Consider the following 23,806-nt stretch of genomic DNA (forward strand, 5'->3'; position numbering starts at 1 on the left):
GTCGGGAGTTCCGCCCCGCTCTGGCGTGACCCAACACAACCGCTGTAATAATAACATAGATCCAGTGTGCCAGATGCCCCCTTGGTCCTGGATGCCACGACTCTCGGGTTCAAACCTCTCTCAGCACTGCTCATGTGAGCGGGTGCTGCGAGCCATGCTCGCAAAGGCAGATAAAGCAACGCCCCCCCCCCCCGCCTTTCCATTCACGCTTGCGCGGTATGCCCAACACCCTCCTGGGCATCGGTGCCCTGTCAACACCCCACACACAGCCGTCCTGGGCCAAGGGACCAACTCCAGACAGGAACTTTAGGGCCAGCAGTATCTGCACCTTTATGTACACTACAGCGTGGGCTGGGCAGAGTGCGGGGTCGCAGGGACACCACTGTTAACACTCTACGAAACCCGGAGGGAGGGAGGGGCAAGCGCAAGTCCAGGGAATGAGGCCAAAGTCACGCAGAGAGGTCGCTGTTATCAAAACGCTCCTGGTCATACACTTCAGCCACCACCTTACGGCCAGCAAACCAGCGCCCATTGAGGGCCTGGATGGCCTTGTGAGTCTCTGAGGCCATGGAAAATTCCACAAAAATCTTGACGATGATCTCTGCATCCTCCTCCTCGCCCTGCTTTTCTTGGTAGATAATGACCCGGTTCACAGCACCAAATTTGCCACACTCCTCTGTCACCTCTCCCTCCAAGTCATCGTCGATGTCCTTGGGGTCCACCATGTTTCGCAGAACCATCACTGTGGACTGGAAGAAAGGAGACTGAATGCTGTGGCCTGTCCACCACGCTATCCCCTCTACCCCAGAGAGGCCCCGGCCCCGGCCCACCTACCTCCTGTTTTCTGAGCAGCTTCTGCATGACCATGTGCCGAGCACTGCTGCCAGAGATGCTCATGTGCTCCTGTTCACTTAGCATCTCTGGCCGCTCTGACTCAGTAAACAGCTCCTCCTCTTCCTTCTCCTTCTTGGGCTCCAACAGACCCAGTGTTGGGGGACTGGCTAGGATGGGGTTCACCACTCCCACAGAGGGGATGGTGACTGGGATGGGAGGGCGGGCTGGGGTCACACCTGTGATGACTCCAGGGGCCTGGGCAGCCATGACAGCCTGGGGTAGAGCCCCTAAGGGCTGGGCCAGTGTCAGAGCTGGCGACACTAGTCCTGGTGTAGCTAAAGTACCCAGCACGGCTGCTCCAGCCACTGCTTCCTGCAACCAAAAGGCAACCACAGTCAGTTTCTAGTCTGGCTACCTCCACCCAAAGCCACCTAGAGTCAGTTCCCAAAGGGTCAGTGGGCCTGCCACCCACGGTCAAACCCAACCACTGTACCAGCTCTCACCTGAGCTGTAATCTTGGCTGTGGCTGCAGCTGCGGCTACAGCAGCAGCAGGCGGGAGACCTCCAGGCGTGGCAGGTGTTAGCAGGGGCATGGGGGGTGTGACGGCCTTGCCCACCCTCAAGTACTGGCCACCCAGATCAAAGAGGTTCATGGAAGACACAGCATCCTGGGACGATTGGGCCTTTTCATATTCTGCAGGGCAGGATGAGCAGTGAGGAAGGCCAGCCCCAATACCAGGTGGTCCCCTTCTCCTTGGCCCTCCCCAAACTCACCAATAAAACCATAGCCCTTGTGCTTCCCAGTCGTGGGGTCCCGGGCCAGTGTGCAAGACTTTATCTTGCCAAAGGCTTCAAACACACTCTTGATGTCATCATCAGACAGGTCCTGATGTACAGAGGCCACGTAGATGCGGTTGAAAGCCCTAGCCTCCTCAGCCAGCTGGTCTATAATGGGTTGGGCCTGTCCTATGTTGCTGGGTCTGCCCACCTGAAAAAAGAGGTCAAGAACAAAGTCTCCCATCAGCCTAGGCCTATGGTGCCTGCTTGTATGTGAGCACACGAAGTTCTCCTGCATTCTCAGCTCTGGGCCTAAGACCAAGACTCTCTGGTCCTTACCTTGATGTTCCTGCCCCCAAGCATCACCGAGTTCATCTGCTCCAAAGCCAGCTGTGCAGCTTCTGGAACCTCATACTCCACGAAGGCAAAGCCCTAAACACAGGGAGTTGCCATCAGGTCAGGAAAGCAGACAGGAGGGCAAGCTAGGACACGAGGGACAGCTCCAACCTGCGTACCTTGTGCTTCATGGTGACAGAGTCCCAGGACATATCAATGCTCTTGATGGGGCCAAAGGGAGCAAAGGCCTGGCGAATGGTGTCTTCCCCCAGCTCGTAGTAGATGGAACCCACATAGACCCGGCACATGATAGCCAGTGCCCGCTGCCGCTGAGCTGCCATCTGCAGCAGGACAGAAGGAGAGAGCCACTGGCTTGTCAGGAAGGCAGAAATTAAGCAACCCTCTCCCTTCCTAGCCCACCCGCCCAGCTCTGCTGTGGGAAGGGCTCCCACACAGCAGTGAAGTGCAGGCTGGGCTCTTACGGTCAGGGCTTAGGGGTCGGCAGGACCCCACCCCAAGGAAGGCCAGGCCCAACAGCAGGACGTGGAAGGACCCAGCCCACCCAGGTCCCAGACAGACTGTGCCAGCAGAGCTGACAGGTGGCCAGAAGCCAAGGCTGAATGCCCTGTAATTCAGCCCTCTTCTCCAGTCTGGGGGCCAGGTACCTGGGCTAGGTTGGGAGAGCCTCCCACCAGTCCAACCAAGTATTGGGACAGAAGAGGGAAGGAGGAGCTGTCCAAGCCAGAGACACCTACTGGCATGGAGGCCAGAAGAGAGGGTGGCAGAAGACAGGGCAGCCATTGCCCAGAAGAGATCCCAGGGAAGGAATGTGGGAGCCCAGACAGGGGCTCTCTGGATAGAACAAGGAGCAAACTGCTCATGCAGGGAGACATAGGTGAGGACTCAGTGTGTTCTACACTCCCACACCAACACCTCCCACAAAAAAGAGCTGCTTGGAGCACATGACGGTAGCCATAAGAGATGGCCCAGGTAAGAGCGTCACAAGGCAGCAGAGAACCCAATGAAGAAGCCTCAGGGATCCTGGGGGCTGGGAAGCTGGCAGGACTAGCAGTGAGCTGGGCCACTGTAATGAGGGACCGCCCCATGCCCTGGGAAAGGCTCCTTGCAACACTTCATAGATGTACCAGGCAGGGGTTCTAGAGTCACAGGTGGGGCCCCATGGGCCAGGCAAAGCCTTACTCCTTAACACACACAAGGACTTCTCTCACCCTAACAAAGGTCCCAGGGGCAGGAGACCAGTTTACTTCTTGAGACATTAGCAGGCCAAGGATTGCCCAGTCTCCCTAAGAGAGAACTAAAAGGCCCACCAACACAGGACTCACCCAGGTAGGGCCTATCTTTCCTCACATAAGGGGTACCCTAAACTTGGGGCCATTCCCTCAGATTGGCTCCTGACAAGCCTCAGGCTCTTGCCCAGATGAAGGGCCCCAAGGATAGAGCCACCCATTCTCTAAGCTCCACAGATATGAAGTTACGTCTGTCTTTCAGGTCACACTTGACAAGAGATTACTAAGTCTCCCCTTCAAGGTGAAACTGCACAACTACAGGTCTCTGGCATCTCCCAGGGCTCCTCAGAGGGTCAACAGCTCCCTTTCAGACACATGTTCCCAGAGTAGATAGAGTATGTCTCAAATGTGAGGGCAACTCATCCAGGGATGACCCTCCAAGTGGATACCCCAGAGAAAGGGCCATGTCTTCCCACAGGATCTCCCCAGGATAGGGCCTGACCACTTCAACTTGCCTCTGGGCAAGGAAGAGCCATCTCCTTCCCAAACTCTCTGCTTACTGCAGCCATGGCCACATGACCTCTACCCCTTGCTGAGAGCTAGGTCTGTGACCAAGTTGGTATGTGCCCTTCCCTCTCTTGCTCACTCAGGCCCCCAGCCCCCACCCCATCCATCCACCCTCCCTCCAGAGTGTGATGGGGCCACAGTTAGGACCCCTCTCTTATCAGGGGCCTGACCCCAACCCAAGAGCCCGGGCAGCCTGGAGACTGTCAGAGCTGGAGGCCCACAGGTACATCCCCCACATGGGGTGGCAAGGCACAGATGAGCCTGCATTGGCAGCTACCCTCCCTGGCTGGCTGCCGCGGCTGCCCTCCGCAGTTACCTGGCCGGTTAGTTTTAAGGTGGGCCCTCAGAGCAGATGGAGGCCTCCCCAGGGGCGGTCCCGGGGTGAGTGCCCACACCACTGGCCCCACCATGCCTGGCGCTCTGCTGTGCTCGTCCAGAGCTGGCGGGCAGGGCCGGCCAGGGGAGCAAGGTCCCCAGCAGTGGGCTGCACTGCCCCCCTCTAGCCCTGACTAAGGACATGAGCCCCAGAAGAAGTGAGCATTTCTATTGACCGATTGCAAAGGTGAGAGAGGATCTCCAAAGCCCATTGTCACTGCTGCCATCTGAAAGACAGTAAAGACAGAGTTCAGTCTGTTGGAGCCGAGCAGTCTCCCGCTCTCGTCAACACCTCACGCAGACAGCAGCAAGGCGCGGAGTCCCCGCCCTGCCAGGGAGGCCCGCCTGCCTTCCCACACTGCTGGCCACTCTGGCTGGTCACTGGCACCTGCCCAGGGGGGCTTCAGAGCCCCAGGGGCCCCGCCCCACAGCCTTTGCAGCAAGACCGGCGAGGGCAGAAGGAAGGGAGGAGAGGGATGGACAGCACAGTGAACAGCCAGTATGGATGTCTGAGGGCCGGACCTGGGGGTGGGGAAGGCTCAAGGCCCAGGAACCTGTCAGCTTCACATAGGCTTCTTCCCACAGATATCACAGCCTCCAGCCTAGAGTAGGGTCCAGGGGAGCATACCCCTAGACTGCCCCTTTAGTCGAAGGCCCAGGGATAAAGGCCTGACCATAGGGGTAGGGAGGATCACAACCTACATACATGCTGCCACCATGGCTGTGCACAGCCTGGGTGACAAGGGTGTGGCAGAGACCCAGAGGCACCAGTGGGAAGACCAAGAAGGAGAACTGGGCAGAGCTACAGAGAAGGAGTGGGGAGGGGATGGAGAAGGGGCCTTATCAAGCAACAGGAGGAAAGGCCAGGCCACTCATGCCTCAGAGAGGACCCTGGTGGTCCAGAGAATGAATCCTGAGAGTCTGAGAGTGATAACACCTTCTCGGGGCAGTCGGCCACAGGCACAGGAGGAGGCAGAGAAGAGGAGGAAATGGTGGAGGTAGTGGGGAGGGGCAGTGAAGGCTTCCTGGCCCAGGCTGGGCAGGAGGGCCTCCAGCAGAGCCAGCCCCAAGATAGTGGCAGTGGTGTGCAGGAGGGTGGCGGGGCTCACCTGCAGGTTGGTGAGCTGCTGCTGCTGGTGCGCGATGGTCTGTTTCACCAGCACACTCTTGATGCTCTGCTCCATTGCATATTTCTTGGCCTGCAAGAGATGGCAGTGAGGTGCACTGGGGAGCCCAGCCTACAGGGGGATGGCCTGCCTCACCAATCTTGGCTGAGCACTTGTGCCCAGGAGGTGCACTCTCACCTTCTGGAGGGCCTCCTGCTGCTCGGGCGTCAGGGGAGGCAGCCCCAGCTTGGTGCCTGTGCTTTGCCCATTTTCCATCTTGATAGAATCTGCACCCTGGAGCAGGAAACAGGGGAGTTATTCAGCAGCAAACCCAAAATTTCTTATGTCCCAGAAACCCCACAGGCCCTCTATCCCTAGACTCTTAAACCAAAGTAAAATACAAGCCCCAGTATAAGCTACTTCTTGCTTGGTTAGGATACAGGTCTTCCCTTCAGACATTGCTATCCCTACCTAGGCTTCTGTCAGGCATGACTCATGGGTGGGACATATTAAAACCAGGCAGGTATCCTGTAGGGCCAGCAGCACAATGGCCTCCTCATGCAACTAATATAGGAGAGCAGTGTGCCTACCCCTTGTTGACAATTTGACCCCAGTCTCTGTCCCAAGTCCTGTAGAACAGCCAACCTCTGTCGTGCTCCAGAGCCCAGGCAGCAGAACCAGGATCAAAGACTCATTACTTAGAGGCTACTTTGCACTCTAGCCTCTTGGTTTCTTCAATAGCCCTTGCCAGGGCCTCAGGCCACCCTGGAACAAGGCAAGGGGCCTCCTTCCAATAATGCTCATTTTGGGCCCTGAAGACATTCTTTCTATACGCCTCCCAAAGAGGGTGAGTGTTCCTCCTCAGTTCATGAGCTCACTTCCATCAACACTCCTGTATGGCATGTGTCCAGCACCAAGAAGCCAGGTGCAGAGCAGCATCCTGACAAATGAGTGTAGAGCACATGGTACTGGCCAGGGGAGGCTGGACACTTGCCGCAGACATAATCGAATGGTACCAGAATTGTGTTCACATTACTCCATCAAAGCATTTCCAAGTTGTTTGCAGGAGAGAAACAGCCATGTAAACAGGGAAAGCCCAATGTCAGAGCCAGCAGACCCTGGGAGTAATGGACAGAGCCAGTCTATGGATCTAACCAGTTCAAAATCCCTCTGTGACTTTCTAGGCTTTGAGAGCAGCAGCAGAGAGGAAGGCCCTCAGCACAGGAGTAATAGGCAAGCCTGAAGTACAAAGAAGGCAGGCAGGGTTTGGCTGGACTCAAACCCCATGAACCCCACCATGGATGCCAAAGTGCTGAGTTTCTGGTCAAAGGTCAAAAGGCAGGAGGCTTATAAGGCCACCCTGGGGCAGTCCCAAGAAGACCCCAAAGTCTCCCAAGAGCTGGCAATGGATGGAACCAAGGGCTGCAGTCTGGCTCACACTAGATCTGCCTTCTGCCCTCTCAGCTGGCCCCAGGCCTATGAGGCTGTGGCACTAGAGTAGGTTGTCACCATGGAAATCAATGCCAGCTCTTCTCAGCCCCTAGAAACTTTTCAATCTCTTCTTTGTCTTGGTGAACAAAAGGCCCTTCTCCCACCAACCAATGGCATACTGGCCAGTCAGTCAGGACAGAGAGCTTCAGCCCCCACAACTTCCCAAGATTCAGGCTGCATACCAACATCTCTGTCTGCACCCTCCCACATACACACATCAGAGGCCACCACACTATCTTGTTGAAACCTTGTGGGACTCTGGAGGCGGGAATAAAGAACTTAGCAACAACAGATCCAGCTTCACGTCCCAGAAGACTTACTCCCATGGGCCAGTGACTAGAGAACAAAATCCACCCACAACTACCCATAAGCCGAGAGAAGCAATTGGGGGGTGTCCCCCAAGAGAAGTGTGCTTTGACTTACATGTTGTTTTGTTGTTTTACTTGCATGAAAACAAAGAGCTAAAATGGAAATCCCTACTTCTGGTCTGGAAACAACACTGCCGTTCTGAAACAGAGGGCCTATCCCTCTGCACAATGCCAATGGCTCCAAGCCAGCACCACTGAGGGCTAGGCTGTAGTTATTCCCATCATCTACACCCTCCCCCTGCTGCTTGGCTAGCCAACTGCCAGGCGCTGCCAGGCTTAGGCTAGATGGACTCCCACAGACAAGATGCAAATCAGAAGCTGGCTGAGGAGGGGGCAGGGCTAGGCCCAGAAAGCAGAGGCTGGTCACTGGATTCCCCCAACCACATGTCCAAGTTGCCCAGTCAGGTCTCTCTAGGCCCAAAGACGCATGGGCAGGCAGGCAGGCAGGCAGGCCTGAGGGAAAAGATGTTTAAGGTTAATACCTGTGGAGGTTTCCATTTGTCTCCTGCTGCCACCACTGCCGCTGCCGCCGCTGCGGCTGCTGCCGCTGGCTCGGACCCCCCTCCTTGTTGGCCATTGACCTGCTGCAGGCAGGAAGGAAACATAACCAATAGTCATACAAACCCATCACTGTTACAAAGCTGAAGGCTGCCTTCCCCATCCAGAACAAGGGAGGCTGGGCAAGGGCTAAAGGTGGTCAGCCGAGTTCTCATTCCCAGCGTCAATCCCCCTGTGCTGCCCGTACACCCTCTGCCCTGCCAGCGCCTGTGCTGCCTGTACACCCTCTGCCCTGCCAGCACATATGCAGCCGCCCAGGGCACAGACAGAAAGCAGAGCAGCAGCTGCGACAGGCCAAGTTGACAGTCCCCCAGAAAGGGACAAAAAGAGAGGAAGCAGTGTTCCAGCCCAAGGCCAAGGAAAGCCACCCTTTCGTGCTGACAGACTGAGCCACATTAGACGGGGTGAGCAGCTGGCTGTATTCTCCCCTTCTTCCCATGGCAGCAGGAGTACTCTTTCCATCAAACTCTATACACACTTGGGCCAGGCCTCTAAGCTCAACCTTTTGTCCTCAGGAGATAGAGCTCTTAACATGGCCTAGTGGAGTGGCCTCTGCCACCCAACAGATCTTGGAAGAGGTGGGCAATGTGGTAAGAGTAGGAAGATGGAATGTCATGGAAAGGCCCTAAAACCTACCCGGGCTTCTCTGAGACTGCAGTGTGAACAGAAGTTAGAATGCGCTTACACTACCATCAGCTCAAGAACATGCTCCACAAATATCAAAAGACAGTGAGATGGTTGTGCCCATTGTCAGAGACAAAGCCAGAGGCTGGCCAACTTAGACAAAGTGGGTCTCTCAGGTCATCAGACTACAGAAGGAGGGACAGCAGCACAGCCCAATATAATGTAGACTATGGCCAGCCCAGCCTAACCTGGAGCTGTCCCTATGCTACCAACATACGTGCACACTCCTGCCTAGTTCAGCTCCACTGTGATGTAGAAATGATATCCAGAGAAAACTAAAGGAATGGCTGACTGCTGTGCATAGGCATCTACAGAACAGAGGCTGCTTCTCAACACGCAGTGAAAGCATGCTTCAGGCCCTAGTCACACAGCAGTGAGAGGCTGAACCTGGGGCACGAGTACAACTTCCTGTCTCTCCAACTTATTAGTCATGCAGGGACAGGGTTAGTGCTGAAAGCAGCATTCCAGGGAAAGCTCACCTACAGATGCTACAAAGGAAAACAAACCACCCAACTTAGCCCATTCACCACAGGAGAGAGTTCCCCCAACAGAGTCCAGAATTCTGTTCTCATCATCTCTGGGAGAGCCTACAGAAAACTATCATCTGTTATCACAGCTAGTCACTAAGACGGATCTCAGCCAGCTGTCCCTGTTTTAAGACCTAACAGTCACATGCTGTCACTTTGGGCAATGGGAACGGCAAGTCTTGCAGTCACAGTGCTCCCCAACACCAGGCAGTAGTGAGTTAAGAGAAGGGAAGCCCCCTTGAGGGACAGTGTTGCTGAGCATCTCTGGTGCACAAGCCAAGCTCTACCCTTCACCATCTCAGAACAAACAGTTGCTTTCATTACAAGACATTTTAAATAACCTGAGGCAAATCACCTAAAGTCTAGGCCTTAAGCTCCTCTTGTGCAGGGAGGGGCATGGCCTATCTCTCAGGCAGCATCGAAGATTGTATCTTCCATGAAGTCCCTTAGTCTCTGGGAAGTAAGCCACAGGTTCTAGCAGTTATTAGTACCATCGACAGGAGTGACAGGTCCCTAGAATAGGACTGGCTGCAGAACGCTGTCTTCCATCTGTTCAGGTCCCTTCACAGGGTGCAGTGCTGTTCCCTGGGTAGCCAGGCTTGTATTGAGCACTGTGGATGCAGCAAAACAAGAAAGAGAAAGACAACTCTAGGGTCCTCACGGTCAACGGACAGCAAAGACTATTCCAGCTGCTTCGATGGTGAGACTCACTGCCCACGCCCATCTTGAACCCATCTCAACAATGGCAATACCTGTCTGGCACCAAGCTGACCCCCAGGTAATCTTTCAGTCTGCTCGAACACCGGGGGTTACTCAGAAAACGAGGCATCCACTCTGCTCAGTGCTGGTCAAAGTACCTCATTCTTGTCCCTCTATCTTCTATCATCGCACAGCCACCTAAGGGTAGTCACCAAGGACTCAACAACCTGTCTCTGCACCAAGACCATTTGCTCCTGGACCTTCAAGCAGCAAAGCACGATAAAAAAAAATTTAACCCTGATGTGACTGGCACATCCTAGCTTGTGATCTATCCCTCACAAGCTGGGGCAAGGGCCCCTTTCCAAGTATGAGGGTGCAGCTCCCAGCTAGGGCCGTGTATACTACTTGGTTCCACCAGTCCCGCCTCCAGCAACCTGCGTGTAAGCCTTCTCAGACCTCGCTCCATCCCTCTGGGGGAGGGTGGCAGTTAATAAGAAAGGCTGGGCTGCAGTGGGGTTAGGTACAAGAGATTAAGTGGCTCCTAAGGTAAGTGCGGAGTAAGACGTGGGGCAGACACTCTAGGAACATTCCTGACTGAAGAGGGAAAACGCTGAGCAGAGCAGGCCGAGGCTCGCCCGCACAAGGGTTAGCAAAGTCTGACGATGCCCACAAGATCTGCGGCCAACGCAGGAGGCACTAACTGTCGGCTTCTCCAACAGAGCGAGGGCAAGAATGAGTGCTCGGAAGATGGAGGAGGCTGCCCTTCCCCTCCTGCGTGGGGTAACAGAATGGGAAACCCTTTTCTCCCTGCACCACCGCGCAGAGCAAATGCCATGGGGTCCGCCCCTTCCGCGTCCCCAACACGGGCGCAGTCGCGGAAACCCGGAGCAGGCGTCACGGCTCCCCGAGGCCGCCGGCCACCTAGACGGCGATCGCCCAGCCTCAGCAGGGCGAGGACCGCCCCGCGGAGATGCAGCGGGGCCGCCTGCGGCCGGCCCACCCCGCTCAGCCGCCGGAAACTGGAGTCCTTGAGCCGGAAGCTACAGCCACAGACGCGGCAGTAGCCGCGCGCGCCCGTCCCGCCCCCGCCCCGCGTGCCGGGGGCCACAAGAGGGTCCGTGTGAGGCCCGGTCGCGCCGCTGCGCACCCAGGGGCCCTCCGCGCCCTGGGCCGGCCCCTGACTCACTCCCACCAGCTGACGGCCGCTCCCGGCCGCGAGGGACTCACTTACGAGAGCTATAGTAGCCGTCGCCATCTTGCGTCCGTCGCGGCCGCCGCGCGCGCCACAAGCCCCAGCTCCTTCCGCAGTCTCGCGCGATCTGGGCGCCGGACGCGGAACTCTCGCGATAGACTTTTCCCTAGCTACGTGGACGGAGACCGGGACGCATTTCCGGGGCGGAGCAGGCAGTTAATGCACCCGACAAGGGCTGAGAGGAGCGGGGCGGAGTGGGGCGTGGCCCGACGGGTGGGCGTGGAGGCCAGGTGAGGCCTGCGGCGCTCGCCCGGTAGCGGGCTGGAATCGGTTCCGTCAGCCTACTTTCCCAGCACCCTTTTTTCAGTTGAGCTCACTTGCGGAAAGCAGCGGAAAAGAGCGGTTGATCCCTTCTCGACTCCGTGCGTTGACCCCTGAGACAAGAGACAAAAGGATGATGCATCGTCTCTGCATTGTCCATCTCTAAAGTCAGGAGTCCGCATTTATTTGGAAACACAGTCCATCTCTTCCCTAGTGAGAGAGTAGCCTCTTAAAACGGTGGACAGAGATGGCTCCCCAGCTGGCCCTGTGGTTATAGTACTGTGGACACAACGTGCATTCTGGACCCCAAGTTCTGAGCTATGTTTAAATCTGTATGCTCATCTGTGCTGTGTGAGGAGCTGCCCTGACATTTGTCTCCAGCTACACGCAGTTTGAGACCCTAAGGCTGCCTGCAAGATACCACATCTGTAAGCTCAGGCATCTTCTACTGCCCCTGATAGCCATTCTGTTTTCCACCCCTGAAAATTTTAGAATCTAATACAGAGATCTCTAGCAAAATAAGGCAGAATATCCTCCCCCCTTTCTGAAGCCCCTTTAATACCACAGGAGCTATATTGAAAACAAAGCCTAAGGGGCAGAGAAGTGAAATGCTGGGGAGTTAGGGGAAAGTGGGCGCTGCCTTAGTAGACTGGTTTGTGATGGCTGTGTCTGGAATTTTCTGAAAAGGCGCAGATAAGGAAAAAAACAAAAACAAAAACATAGTTGCCTCAAAACTTCTCGTGTCCCTACTACAAGGTGTTAGAAGGTCTGGCTCTGCCAACATTGATTGCAGATTATCTCTACTCTGGAAAAGGAGCAGAGACCCAGTTTAGCATCTCATTCTGAAGACAGGGTTTCTCTGTAGCTTTGAAGTCTGTCTTGGAACTCAGACCTCAGACTCACAGAGATCCTCCTGACTACTGGGATTAAAGGTGTGGGCCACCACTGCCCGGTTTAGCATCTCATTCTCTCTCTCTCTCTCTCTCTCTCTCTCTCTCTCTCTCTCTCTCTCTCTCTCTCTCTCTCTCTCTCTCTCTTTTTGGTTTTTCGAGACAGGGTTTCTCTGTATTGTTTTGGAAGCTGTAGACCAGGCTGGTCAGAACTCACAGAGATCCATCTCTGCCTCCCGAGTGCTGGGATTAAAGGCGTGCACCACCAACGCCCGGCTCTAGCATCTCTTTTTTTTTTTTTTTTTTTTTTTTTTTTTTGGTTTTACGAGACAGGGTTTCTCTGTATTGTTTCGGAGGCTGTCGGTCCAGCCCGGCCTCGAACTCACAGAGATCCGCCTGCCTCTGCCTCCCGAGTACTGGGATTAAAGGTGTGCGCCACCACCGCCCGGCTAGCATCTCATTCTTAAGCACAATCAGCCAGCTGTAATCACCAAGCACAAGAGGATAAGGAAATAAGACACAGAAGAATAAGAACAGAAATGGAGAAAGCAATAACATCAAAGATACCCAAAAGTTGTTTCATCCCAAAAACACCATAAAGGCTACCAAATGAGATTTCTTCCAATGTCGGTGATGCTACACACTTTAATCCCAGTGTTCAGGAGGCAGAGATAGCTGCATCTCTGAGTTTGAGGCCAACCTGGTCTACAGAGAGTTCCAGGACAGCCAGGACTACACAGATTGAAAAATAAAGTTGAGTTGTATGTGAGGGCACATACCTTTGATCCCAGCATTCAAGGCAGGAGCAAGACGGAGGGATTTTTATGAGTTGAAAGCTATCCTGATCTACCTTTCCAAGTAGTTGAGTTCCAAGCAAGTTCCAAGACAGCTAGGTATAAAGAAATCATATCTTAGCCGGGCGGTGATGGTGCACACCTTTAATCCCAGCATTTGGGAGGCAGAGACAGGCGAATCTCTGTGAGTTCGAGTCCAGCCTGGTCTACAGAGAGAGAGTTCCAGGACAGCCTCCAAAGCAATACAGAGAAACCCTGTCTCGGGGGAAAAAAAAAAACCAGGTCAGGTAGTGGGGGCACATGCCTTTAGTGCCAGCATTCAGGAGGCAGAGGCAAGAGGATATCTATGAGTTCAAGGCCATCCTAGTCAATAGAGCGAGTTCCAGAACAGCCAGAGAAAACTTGTCTCAAAAAAAAAAAGTTGAAAGGTTCCAGAAAACAGAAGCCTTCAATAGTCTCCAAGATGGGCCTACCAGAGCCTCTGAAAATGGAGCCCACCCCCACGCCTGCATCCCCCAGGGTATTAAGTGGCCTGGGTCTTACCAACCACCACCAGGGGGGAACCCCGGGCACCACGCTCTGGTGGTAGCTTTCCATTTAGAGAGATCTTTGGCAAACTGCTAAAAACTTAAAACTTAGTGAGATGTTGAATCTGTCTTCTTTAGAATCAACCAGAGGCTAGCCTGCATGGAGACAGCATTATATCTTGTGAATCAATGGAGAGTCAATGACTTTTAGCAAAAACAGCTTCTGAGTGCCTGTTACAAGCACGGCCCAGAACATGGTTGCCCCTATCCTGATTTTCCTGTCCTTGTTTTATTGTCACTCCCAAGAACCTGTACCCACTCCTGATGGAGTGGTCCAGTCTGTAAACACCATTGTCTCAGTGATAACTGGACCGGGGTTTTTGTCTGTTTTTCCCAGACAGTGTTTCTCTGGGTGTCCCTAGATGTCCTGCAACTTGATGTGTAGACCAGGCTTGCCTCCTACTCAGAGATACTCCTGCCTCTACATTCCAAGTGCTGGAATTAAAGGTGTGTAACCACCACCCAGCTTGGACCAGGTTCTTAGAGTTACCCATAGGCAATGTCCCTCTCCTGAGTCCTGCTCATGTAAAACACTGAACCCCAGGATTTCACGGAGTTGCTTTTGAAAATAAGTCTCCCTGCTCTACCAGAGATCACCCTAGCAGCCAGAAGTCCAAATTAGCACCTATTCCAATTGTCATCAGAGAGGCCTCTCTAAGCAGATGATGGGAGCAGATGCAAACACAAACATTAGGCAGAGAGCCCAAATTGGAGATTTCCATCCAGTCTCTCCCCTTGGAACTTGGGAAACCTCCAAGGAAAAGGGGAAGAAGAATTGTAGGAGCAGCCGAGCGGTGGTGGCGCACGCCTTTAATCCCAGCACTCGGGAGGCAGAGGCAGGCGGATCTCTGTGAGTTCCAGGCCAGCCTGGTCTACAAAGTGAGTTCCAGGACAGCTTCCAAAGCCACAGAGAAACCCTGTCTCGAAAAACCAAAAAAAAAAAAAAAAAAAAAAAAAAAAAAAAAGAATTGTAGGAGCCAGAGGAGGTGGAGAACACAGTCCATACACTCAAGTAAGCAGGGCTTCTAGGGGTTCACAGAGACTGAAGAAGCCATCACAGAACCTGCATGGGTCTGCGCTAGGTCATTTGCATATATGTTATGGTCATTAGCTTGATGTTTTTATCGGACTCCTAAAACAGTGGGAATGGGGATGACTCTGACTCTTTTGCCTGCTCTTGGGACCTTTTTTCCTCTTACTGGGTTGCCCCCCCTAGCCCTGATATGAAGGTTTGTGACTAGTCTTACTGTATCCTGTTATGCAGTGTCCCTCAGATATCCCCAAGAGGCCTGCTCCTCTCTGAAGGGAAATGGAGGAGCAGTGGACCTGGGGGCTGGGGAGGCTGAGAGGAGGGGAGGGAGAGGAAACTGCGCTTGGGATATATTGAAACAAAATAAGAGAAAAAAGTCTTCATTCCTGCCCTAGAGCCCTCTCAAGAGCAGCTCACTCAGGCTTGCGCACACATGAACACATAAGTGTAAAACATACAAGATACAAAACACATGAACACATAAGTGTAAAACATACAAGATACAAAACACATGAACACATAAGTGTAAAACATACAAGATACAAAACACATGAACACATAAGTGTAAAACATACAAGATACAAAACACATGAACACATAAGTGTAAAACATACAAGATACAAAACACATGAACACATAAGTAAACAATACAGGATACAAATATTCATCTTGATAATTTATCTAGGAAATAGGAGAGATAAAATTCACTAAAATGTCATTTCCTTTTTTTCCCCCAGTGGTGAATTTCTGGTAATTTCCAAAACACTAGGCAAAAAAAAAGACAGGAGAGACACAAGCACTCTTACACAGGTGGGAATTCAGAAGCATGGCAATCCCTGGAACTGGAAGTGTAACACGACACCCTTGAGTCCTGAGGAGAAAGGGTTTTCAGCTAAGCAAACTTCTTGTACCTCCGGACATTTTCAATCATGTATAAGATTAGAATAAGTGCACAACTTTAATCCCAGCACTCGGGAGGCAGAGGCTGGCAGATCTCTGTGAGTTCGAGGCCAGCCTGGTCTACAGAGTGAGTTCCAGGACAGCCTCCAAAACAATACAGAGAAACCCTGTCTCGAAAAACCAAAAAAACCCCCACAAAAACAAGAAAACAAACAAACCAAAACAACAACAACAAAAAACCAAACCAAACAAACAAAAAAAATGAAGACAGACAGGCAAAGATTCCATAATTTCCCATATATTTTTCTCGGGCAATCTGAAGCACGCTCCTTTTCAAGTGGGGTAAAGGAAGGAAGAGAGGAGTATGAGCCACAATGCAGAACAAGCAGCCTGAGGGAGGCATCAGGCTCTCAGTGGAGAGTCAGGAAAGGAGAAATAGTGGTCAGTTGTACTTGGTCCTAAACATTGAGAGGACTCCAGTGATGAATTAACAGCAAACACATACAGAAAACTGAGAAGATCTAGTGAGAGCTCAGCAGGCAATGGAGCTCGGCACCAAGCCTGATAATCTGGGTACAATCCCTTGAGCCCACATGGTAGAAAGAAAACAAACTCCCACAGATTTCTCTCTGATCTTCTGTGCTATGGCGCGTTCACTCACACTCACACACACACACACACACACACACACACACACACACGCGTTTTTTAAAAAATAAGCAAATAAGAAAATTATTAACTTCAGAGAAAACAAAAGATTGTGCAAGAAAGAATATATAATCTAGGACACCTTGTTCCTTGCTGAGACCTACACCAATAAGAAAGATAGTACAGCCGTGATGCCCATCAAATTCAGATGATGCTGGGTCAGAGGGTGGGCAGGCAACTAGCCTTAACAAGTTGCCATGTGGGGACACCTAACATAAAAATCAACAAGCAGGATAGAATGCATGCTTGTGGCCAGCCATGGTGGCACACACCTTAAATCCTAGTATTGGGGAATCTGAGACAGGCAGATAGATCTCTGTGAGTTTGAGGCAGTCCTATGGAGTGAGTTCCAGGCTGAGGTTAGAGACTGAATCAGGGTAGAAGACTATTTGTTATTTACTATTGACTCTGCCCACTCCCAACAATTCTACTTCTAAAAGAGTATGTGCTAAGGCATTGTTGCTCACACCTATAAACACAGCACAGGCCTGCCTGATCTGAATACTGAGTTCCGGCCAAGTGGGGCTGTATAACAGGACTGTATCTTATCTCTAAAGATAAACTGAAAAGAGACAATATATAGTACAGCACTGATGCTTTCAGATCAGTTTAATCACTTGTACAATCTCATGGATTTTCCAAATAAACTACATCAGACCATGCATAATCAGTGTTCATTCAATTTATTAGATGCTCCATGACAAATTTGCTTTATTTTAGGTTTTGGTTAAGGTGGTGTGGTAGGCAACACAACAAGACTCCCACCCCCGTGTGTGCCCATGTCCATCCTCTCAGCACCAAAACCCAGGATGATTAGTCTCCATAGCAAAAGGTACTCTGCAGGTGTGGTTCCTCTACAGACCCTGAGAGGGATATCATCCTAGATTATGTAGGTGGGTCCAACCTACTCACAAAAGGCCCCAACCTTCCAGGCAGTGGAAAACCAGACAGCTAGTGCACGACAGAGATTCGGCCTGACGCTGCTGGTCTCGAAGGTGGAAGGAAAGTTAAGAAAAGTTGGAGGCTTCTAGAAGCTGAGAAGGGCTCTTAGTTGGCAGCTGTAAGAAAGTAGGAATTTCTGCCTTACCATGGCAGGGAATTCTGCCAATAGCTGGAAGGAGCAGGAGGTGAGCCCCACCCCCAGTTCACCCCCACTTTCCAGAAAGGAACACAGCCACTGACGCCTGGGTTTTAGTCTAGTGAGGGCCTGAATCAAACTTTGGGTGTACAGAACAGTATTTGTGTAGTGCCCAGCCACTAGGTTTGTGGTAAGTGTGACAGCAGCGATGTGGGACTATTAATAACACAGTAGTGAGCCTTTCTGGTTTCACAGAAAGAACTGTTTTAAAAGGAACTTGAATGCATTAAATTTATATGTTTAAAACATTTAAGACCTTTAAATTTGAAGGTGGAAGACAGACAGTTCAAGAACCCGAGAAATCAGGGTGGCTGTGAGGGAAGACTCTGTCAGGATTTGCAATGAGTAAGATTGAGACGAGTTGGGTTGTGGAGAAAGAGGCAGCCAGGAGCCCTCAGCCTCAGAGCTCCAACACACAACTCCCCCAGGAAGGAGGTGCCGAGGACGCCAGGCCTCTGAGTCCTCAGACCAGGGATGAAGAACAGAGAGATCCTGCTGGAGGACACTGGGGAGGACATAGGTTCTGGTCTCAAGTGTGTGGAAAATCAGAGGAAGGGCTCAGGGCAGGTCTGCATGGGATTGGGACTGTCTGGGTGGGACCAGGAGTTTGCTGGCCATGGGTCCAACCCCAAGCTCTCTAACCTCTGATTCTCTGATCAGGTCTGATCTGCCTGATGCCCAGGATTGTGTCTGACACCTGAAGGGGCTCTATTACTTTTGAATTCAGGTTCCTTCCCTAGGTGTCTACATCATCTGAAGGTATGGCTGTTGTCCAATACCAGATGGAGTAGTTCCCCTAAATGACCTGTATCCTCTGCTCCCATGTAGGCTTGGGGCTCCATCACCACCCCAGGCACCCACATTACTGCAGAAAGCTGGGGTGGGGGCGGTGTCTTCATTGGCTCCACAGAAACACAGGCAGAAGGCAGCTCTGAGCAGTACGGGGCTCTTTGCCAAGTGGACAACCTCAAGCCCTGGTGTCCCCGCTGGGCTGCCAGGACAGGGAAGTCAAGCCTGTGTCCCACGGTACTTGATGAAGGTGGTCTCCAGGAAGGCTGCTAGCTTTGTCCGGTCGTCCTGCAGTGGAGGGTAGGGAGGCATGGAGTACCGGGCAGCTCGGCCCACCCTGCACCTTTCCGAACCCGCACTGCGCCCCGCCTACCTCATGCAGGAAGCCATAGTGTACAAGCTCAGCCGCGAGGTCCTGGGCACTGTCAGCTGAAGAGGGGACACGTGAGTGGTGGCACCGGGCAGTACCCAAGCCTCAGCCCAGTACCTGGTCCCCTATCAGCCTACTTGGGAGCAGGTCATAGGTCAGCTGTCGATGCAGACGATCCTCCAGCACCAAAAGCAGAGTGAGCTGTGGGTGAGATGGCATGGCCAGCATGGCACCAGCGTTGATCCCTCCCCATCTCCCCCAGCCCCGCCCTGGGCCCTTGCTCACGTGCCACCGAGCCTTGTCCTCACTCCTCTCCAGATTGCACTGCATCTGGACCACCTGAGGGTTGGGAAGCTGTGTCAGCCACAGAGTGCTGCTTAGCAAAGGTGCCCAGAAGGAGCAGCAGAGACCCAGGCATGGCAACCCTCTCCAAGGGAGGTCCAGGCATGGTAACCCTCTCCAAGGGAGGTCCAGGCATGGCAACCCTCTCCAAGGGAGGTCCAGGCATGGTAACCCTCTCCAAGGGAGGTCCAGGCATGGTAACCCTCTCCAAGGGAGGTCCAGGCATGGTAACCCTCTCCAAGGGAGGTCCAGGCATGGTAACCCTCTCCAAGGGAGGTCCAGGCATGGTAACCCTCTCCAAGGGAGGTCCAGGCATGGTAACCCTCTCCAAGGGAGGTCCAGGCATGGTAACCCTCTCCAAGGGAGGTCCAGGCATGGTAACCCTCTCCAAGGGAGGTCCAGAAAGCTCAGTCACTGCACCAGCACTGAAGTGTGAGTGAAGACTCACAAGAGGAGGCCTTGAAAAGGAGAGAGAGGGAGGAAGAGAGGGAGACAGAGACAGAGGGGGGGGACACTGTGTCCCAGGATGTGACTGTACAGAAAAGTAAGGCACCGGTAGGAGCAGGCCAGGAGACAGGCTCATACTGCCTTCCACTAGCTCTCTGGGCAGCCAGGATCCAGGACGCCTTGACTGCCGGCATGGGAACTTAGGGTACACGGTGGAAGGAAGGAAGCTAGGAGGAGGGAGACCAGGGTGATGGCTCCGGACCCAGATGAAGAATGGAGGTGGCCAAGGCCTCTGGAATGGGGCGTGTAACAGGATGGAGAAAGCTGCAAAAGCAAGAAGCCTCTGGGGAAAACAGGTGTCTCCGTCTGGTTGGCTTCCAAAAGGGGTCAACTTAGGTTTGCTCTCTGGCAGCCTGGAGGACTGGGGTGGGGGACACACAGGTCCCCAGAGAAAGGCACCCATTATCTGGTTGTGGACAATTCTGAGAGACAGCACAGTGCAGCAGGCGTTGGGACTCACCTTCCTGGTCTCTGAGTCAAAGGGTTCTGGTGTTGGGGTTTTGGCCTTCTGGGCCTCCTCCGGGGGTGGGGCTAACACACGGGGGAAGTCCCAGGGGCCGGGCAGCCGCAAAATTCATCAGTGGATAGATCCCATTCCTGGAGATATACCAGGGGGTAGCTGGGGGCTCAGGTCTAACCATGCTTCTCCTCAGTCTCACGCCAGCTCTCACCTGACATCCTCTAGGAACTTGTCCAGCTCCAAGAAGGAGACCTCTGAGTACCTAGCATGGGAGGAAGATACAAGAGGGGTGTCAGACCAAAGGCTAGCCAGGCAGCTCATAGGGGAGGCCTTATGCAGCTGCTGCTCACCGCCACTGCATTGGGGGGGCCCTGGGGCTGAGGCATCTCAGCCAAGACTGCATGCAGATCCATTGCCTTGGTCTTTTCTTCCACCACATTTTCCGGCATGAGGTCTGTGAACCACAACAATGCTCAGGGAGATGGGCCCAAGCTAAGGGTCCTGCAAGGACCCTTCCACGTTCTGACCCCAGGGTCCTGGCCCACCCCGCTCGTCCGCCCCTCACACTGGTGCTGGATGAAGCAGTGGGCTGCCAGCAGCTTCAGCGAATGCACCTCGAAGAGCACTCGGTGGAAGAGAAGGTTGTGGGCAGAGGGCCTGCGGGCAGGGTCCCGGGCCAGGCAGGAGAGGATGAATTCCTAGGTGCAGAGGGGAAGAGGGGAAGGGCAGGGGGTGGGTGGAATGTCCTTGCTCTACAGGAGGTCCCCAGGGACCCTAGACCCCACAAGCCCAATCAACACACCCTCCCTCCTCAGCGATGCTGCCGAGAGCCTTCCTGTATGAATGCACAGAAGAGAAAGCGTCCCATTAGCCGCTTAGGATCTGGTGCTGTAAACTTGAGGACAGGCAGGCCTTGAGCCCCAAACACCCAAGCTCTACTTCCAACCATCCTTGTGAGATTTGTGAGCTCCCGGAAGTCTTTTCTTCCAGGCCGGCCTTAGTGCAGCACCTGGTACACTTTCGGATGCACTAACCGGGCGGTATCTCTAACCTACCTACAGACTTGTCGCCAGCCCCAGAGGGGCAAAGTAAGCTGCTTACCCGCATGTTGGGGTCACTCAGTGAGTGCCTGGCTCGAGCAATAGCCTCTTCTGTGACCCGGGTATCCCCATTGGCTTGGATCTCCAGTACAGCCATCTGGGTACAGGGGCAGATTGGACATGGTGACCCGGGTGGAGTCCGGAGGAGAAGAGGCTATGCAGAGAGTGGACAGTACCTCCAGAGCACACATCCCAAAGGAGAAGATGTCCACTGCAGTCCCATCATTGACTTCTGAAACGGGAAGAACAAGTCAGGGCTGGTCAATTTGATGTGCCGGCAGGTCAGGTACCCTAGAGCTCCTTAAGGACTCACCGCCATACTCTGGTGGGAAAAAGTGCAGATTTCGAAGTTCCTCCCGCTCAGCGCGGATGGGGCTCCGGAGATCATCAGGCAGTGCTAAGGGAGAGCGTGTGGCTGAGCAGAGCAGTTTCTCCACGGTTCCCACACCCCAGAGGCCCCACGCACCATTGGAGAAGATGCGGTACCACACTGCAATGGCCAAGGTGGAGAGAGAGAGCAGGCGTCAGCAGGCTGGCACACTGGGCAGTCTCTGGGCTCCCGCAGGTTCCCCAACCCTGCCCCCTGTCCCGCCCCGCCTCGCCAGCACCAGAGCCGATCTTGATGAGGCCGTTGTGCTGAATGAAGATGGTGTCGCTGGTCAGATTCCCGTGGATGATGGGGGGACTGCAGGCGTGCAAAAAACTGCAAGCAGAGAGGAAGGGAGGCAGGAAGAACCGGGTCAGAGGGCACCGGAAAGGTGCAAAGCAGGGGGCAAGCGCGTGGGCAAGCCCTGGTCCTCACCTGAGTGCCGACAGGATCTGCGTACACCAGCGCTTCCAGGCCTGGCAGCGGACGCACGACTCCGTCGGGCGGGCACCAAAAGGCTGCTGAGCCTGCGGAGCCCGCCCGCTACCCCACTCCTGTCCCGAGGCCACTCTGAGCCCCCCGCCCCACTACTGTCCCTAAGTTCTTTTGGACTCCCTTCAGTCCCCTGCCCACTCCCCATACCCGGGCGTTCATGGCCTTGTGGTTCTTCTTGGTCTTTTTGAGAAACTGCTTGAGGCTGCCAGACGACACGTATTCTGTGATGAAGATGACCTGCGGGCGGGCGGGCTCCGCCGTTGCGGGTGGGTCCCCACGCTGCCCCACCCAGCCTGTGGCTTCACTCCGCCCCACACCCGCCCCTAGCTCACCCTTGCACGGGCCTCAGAGGCGTCCAGCCAATACTTGTGCAGCTTGACGATGTTGGGGTGGTCCACTAGCGCCAGCTGCTCAAACATGGTCTGGATCTTCTCCTAGGGGAAGGAGGATGGTCGTGGGGGCAGTCACGATATGGAGCAAAGCGGGGGGGGGCGTGGTGGTGGACGGGGCTCACCTCGTGGGCCGAAAAGGCTTTCCTGTCACCGAAGTGGAGTTCGTTCCACACCACTTCTACGCCCTCCTCCGTGTCCATGGCCAGAAAGGTGCTCTGGATCCCCGGCATGTTCCCTTGGTTCACCTAGGCGGGAAGGATGTGTGTCCTGACACGAAGAGACCCAGGGTGGTGTGGACGTGGCCCCTGCCACAACCTTCCCCCAACCACGAAGGTGCGGCCAGCCCTGCCAAGCTCAGTGGGAGAGCTGGGGGTGGTGAGGCTGGGGACCTACCCCCTAGGAGGCTAGGGGTGGTGCAGGGGTGGACCAGGACGTGGAGTAGATTTTAGAGGCTGGAGGTGGTCCCAGGATCCACTGGTGTTCAAGGAATGGGGGGGGGGTGTTTCTCACCAGGGTGTGGGGCCAAAGGGGTCGAGGGCCTCCAGAGGCCAGGGCGTCAGGGGAGACCGTCAGGCTACCCCGGCCCCACGGGCCCCGTGGCCGCCAGCCTTAGGCTACGGGACGGCGGTGTCACCCGCACCCGTGCCCACCTGCTCCCGCCGCTTCTGCCAGCGGCCACACGGGCTCTCCTCCAGGATGTCGCTCTCGTCCTCGCTCTCGTCCTCCCTCTCCCGCTCGCGCTCCCGGCCTCGCCTCGGCGTCGGCTCCGGGGCCGCCATGGCTCGGCGGGCCCAGGCCGCCGCCCTCCGCGCAAGCCGTCGCCCCGCTCCCGCTCTCCCTGGCTCAGGGCCCGGCAGCCCAACCTTGGAGCAGAGCAAAGCAGCCGCCGCGAGCCCTCGTCGGCTCCGGGAATTGGGAGGTGCGGGCTCGCAGCGGACCCGAGGGAGGAGCTGCCCCGCCTCTCCGGAGCCGCCTCTGCGGGCCGGGGCTGGAGTGGTTGCTCGACCAAGGGCGGCAGAGCCCCGCCCCGGACACGCCCCCGTCCGCCCAGACCACTCCTGCTCCCCAAAAGCCCCGCCTCGAAGAGACGCGCCCCTCAAAGGCACCGCCCATTCCTGCGGAGGCCCCTCCTCGGCTTCCCCTGGCAGCCGTACTCTCCGCGCGCTGCACGCCATGGCCGGCCTCCTCGGGAACCACCCTGGCCAGCTCTTGGAGCCAGTTCTTCCTGCATTGCATCCCGATCCCGCTCCTATCACATATGTCCTGAACTCGGTCTGACGTAGAGGGTCCGATAGTCTGGATGGGGCAGTCAGGGTCAAGGGCGTCTGGGAGCAGGCACTTAAGTGGCAGGAGGCCATATGGTTTCAGAAATGGGGCCAGCTCTCCCCTCCGGTAGCCAAGGAAATACAAGGAGAGCACCACTAAAGGTGGCAGATAAACACACCAGCACATCAGCAAACTGACAGGGTGCACTCTCTCTGCCTTGCCCAGAATTCCGTGCTTCTCTTTCAGTGAGTAAACCACTTTTCAGGATGGCAAGTTTCTCTTCTTTCCCCACGTGTGACCCTCCCCTCTCCACCCCTGGGCTCCACGAACGGAACAGGGACCATTGCTCACTTGCCACATCCCGCAGAATTGCCTAAAAACCTTTCTCCAGCCTCACTTTCCTCACTCCCCACATTCACTCCCTTCTATACAGAGACCACAGTCTGCTGCCCTCCTATGTAAACACCAGCTGGGCCCTGACCGCTCTGCTCCCTATGCCTATGACTTCTGTCATAGCCTGCTCAGAAGGCTGTGGCTTGCCCTGGTGGTCTACCCATCCTAATCTGAAAAGGGTTGACCACAGAAACCA

General features: G+C 54.6%; 2 protein-coding genes across 7 annotated transcripts; both read right to left on the minus strand.

Moving 5' to 3' along the window:
• Positions 1-305: 305 nt before the first annotated feature.
• On the minus strand, positions 306-10,899 carry Puf60 (poly(U) binding splicing factor 60). 6 transcript variants are annotated; one of them, XM_040736293.1, is made up of 12 exons: positions 9,623-9,844; positions 9,362-9,481; positions 7,584-7,685; positions 5,441-5,536; positions 5,246-5,335; positions 4,313-4,363; positions 2,127-2,288; positions 1,951-2,043; positions 1,609-1,822; positions 1,338-1,528; positions 835-1,206; positions 306-749 (listed from the first exon to the last, which is right to left on the minus strand). In XM_040736293.1, exons 2-12 carry the CDS (start codon positions 9,362-9,364, stop codon positions 450-452), a joined length of 1,674 nt encoding a protein of 557 aa, XP_040592227.1. In that variant the 5' UTR covers positions 9,365-9,481; positions 9,623-9,844; the 3' UTR covers positions 306-449. The 6 variants fall into 6 exon arrangements, with proteins under 6 accessions (XP_040592227.1, XP_040592225.1, XP_040592226.1 ...); XM_040736291.1 differs by lacking the exons at positions 9,362-9,481; positions 9,623-9,844 and adding an exon at positions 10,801-10,899; XM_040736292.1 differs by lacking the exons at positions 9,362-9,481; positions 9,623-9,844 and adding an exon at positions 10,801-10,852 and having other exon boundaries at positions 7,584-7,682.
• A 5,759-nt stretch (positions 10,900-16,658) lies between these two features.
• Nrbp2 (nuclear receptor binding protein 2) lies at positions 16,659-22,928 on the minus strand. The gene is given in 20 exon segments (XM_005085976.4): positions 16,659-18,206; positions 18,292-18,347; positions 18,426-18,489; positions 18,574-18,627; positions 19,598-19,681; positions 19,683-19,734; positions 19,809-19,859; positions 19,948-19,964; positions 19,966-20,051; positions 20,163-20,295; positions 20,699-20,794; positions 20,874-20,929; positions 21,011-21,094; positions 21,164-21,187; positions 21,306-21,400; positions 21,500-21,540; positions 21,707-21,796; positions 21,892-21,993; positions 22,074-22,196; positions 22,602-22,928. Coding segments are annotated over 20 exon segments (1,506 nt in total). The 5' UTR covers positions 22,731-22,928; the 3' UTR covers positions 16,659-18,137.
• Between the last annotated feature and the right edge of the window lie 878 nt (positions 22,929-23,806).

Source organism: Mesocricetus auratus, unplaced genomic scaffold, assembly GCF_017639785.1.
Source record: "Mesocricetus auratus isolate SY011 unplaced genomic scaffold, BCM_Maur_2.0 Super-Scaffold_100055, whole genome shotgun sequence".
NCBI classification, from domain to species: domain Eukaryota; kingdom Metazoa; phylum Chordata; class Mammalia; order Rodentia; family Cricetidae; genus Mesocricetus; species Mesocricetus auratus.

Coding starts and splice junctions, on each gene's coding strand:
- Puf60 (XM_040736291.1), bottom strand. CDS start 10,824: ATGGCGACGGCTACTATAGCTCTC. Junction 2,044..2,126: donor CTGTCACCATGAAGCACAAG/GTACGCAGGTTG, acceptor CCCTGTGTTTAG/GGCTTTGCCTTCGTGGAGTA. Junction 750..834: donor AGCTGCTCAGAAAACAGGAG/GTAGGTGGGCCG, acceptor CCTTTCTTCCAG/TCCACAGTGATGGTTCTGCG.